This window comes from Bison bison, unplaced genomic scaffold (genome assembly GCF_000754665.1).
Source record: "Bison bison bison isolate TAMUID 2011002044 unplaced genomic scaffold, Bison_UMD1.0 scf7180017858560, whole genome shotgun sequence".
Taxonomy (NCBI): Eukaryota; Metazoa; Chordata; class Mammalia; order Artiodactyla; family Bovidae; genus Bison; species Bison bison.
This window is the reverse complement of record NW_011489132.1, coordinates 21977-22306: the sequence shown is the minus strand read 5'-3', so window position 1 is coordinate 22306 and position 330 is coordinate 21977. Positions and strand designations below refer to the sequence as shown.

The 330-nt window shown below is 71.2% G+C and overlaps 1 protein-coding gene across 1 annotated transcript in view; it reads left to right on the top strand.

The window, feature by feature from the left end:
• Positions 1-330, top strand: part of LOC104979801 (troponin I, fast skeletal muscle-like) — a gene marked incomplete at its 5' end in the record, with an annotated part of 1133 nt that continues 803 nt past the window's right edge. The window contains 2 exons of the mRNA XM_010828333.1: positions 1-33; positions 178-286. Of these exons, the coding sequence (XP_010826635.1) occupies positions 1-33; positions 178-286 (142 nt within the window). The remainder of the gene's footprint in view (positions 34-177; positions 287-330) is intronic.

The window sequence follows — 330 nt, the reverse complement described above, 5'->3', positions numbered from 1 at the left end:
TTGCACCTGCCCGGCTCCATGTCTGAAGTGCAGGTACCCAGGGCCCCCCGCATCGTGGGCCCCGTCCCCGGCCTGGCCCGGCCTCCCCCTGGGTCGGGAGGACGAGCGGGGTGGTCAGGGCGGGTGGATGCCAAGCATGGGGTCGCCTGCCCACCCACCCGCGACCTCCGCCGCCAGGAGCTCTGCAGGCAGCTGCACGCCAAGATCGACGCGGCCGAGGAGGAGAAGTATGACATGGAGATAAGGGTGCAGAAGAGCACCAAGGAGGTGAGGGCAGGCACGGCGCGTGGGCCTGGGGCGCGGGCGCCCTGATGGCTAGAGCCATCCCCG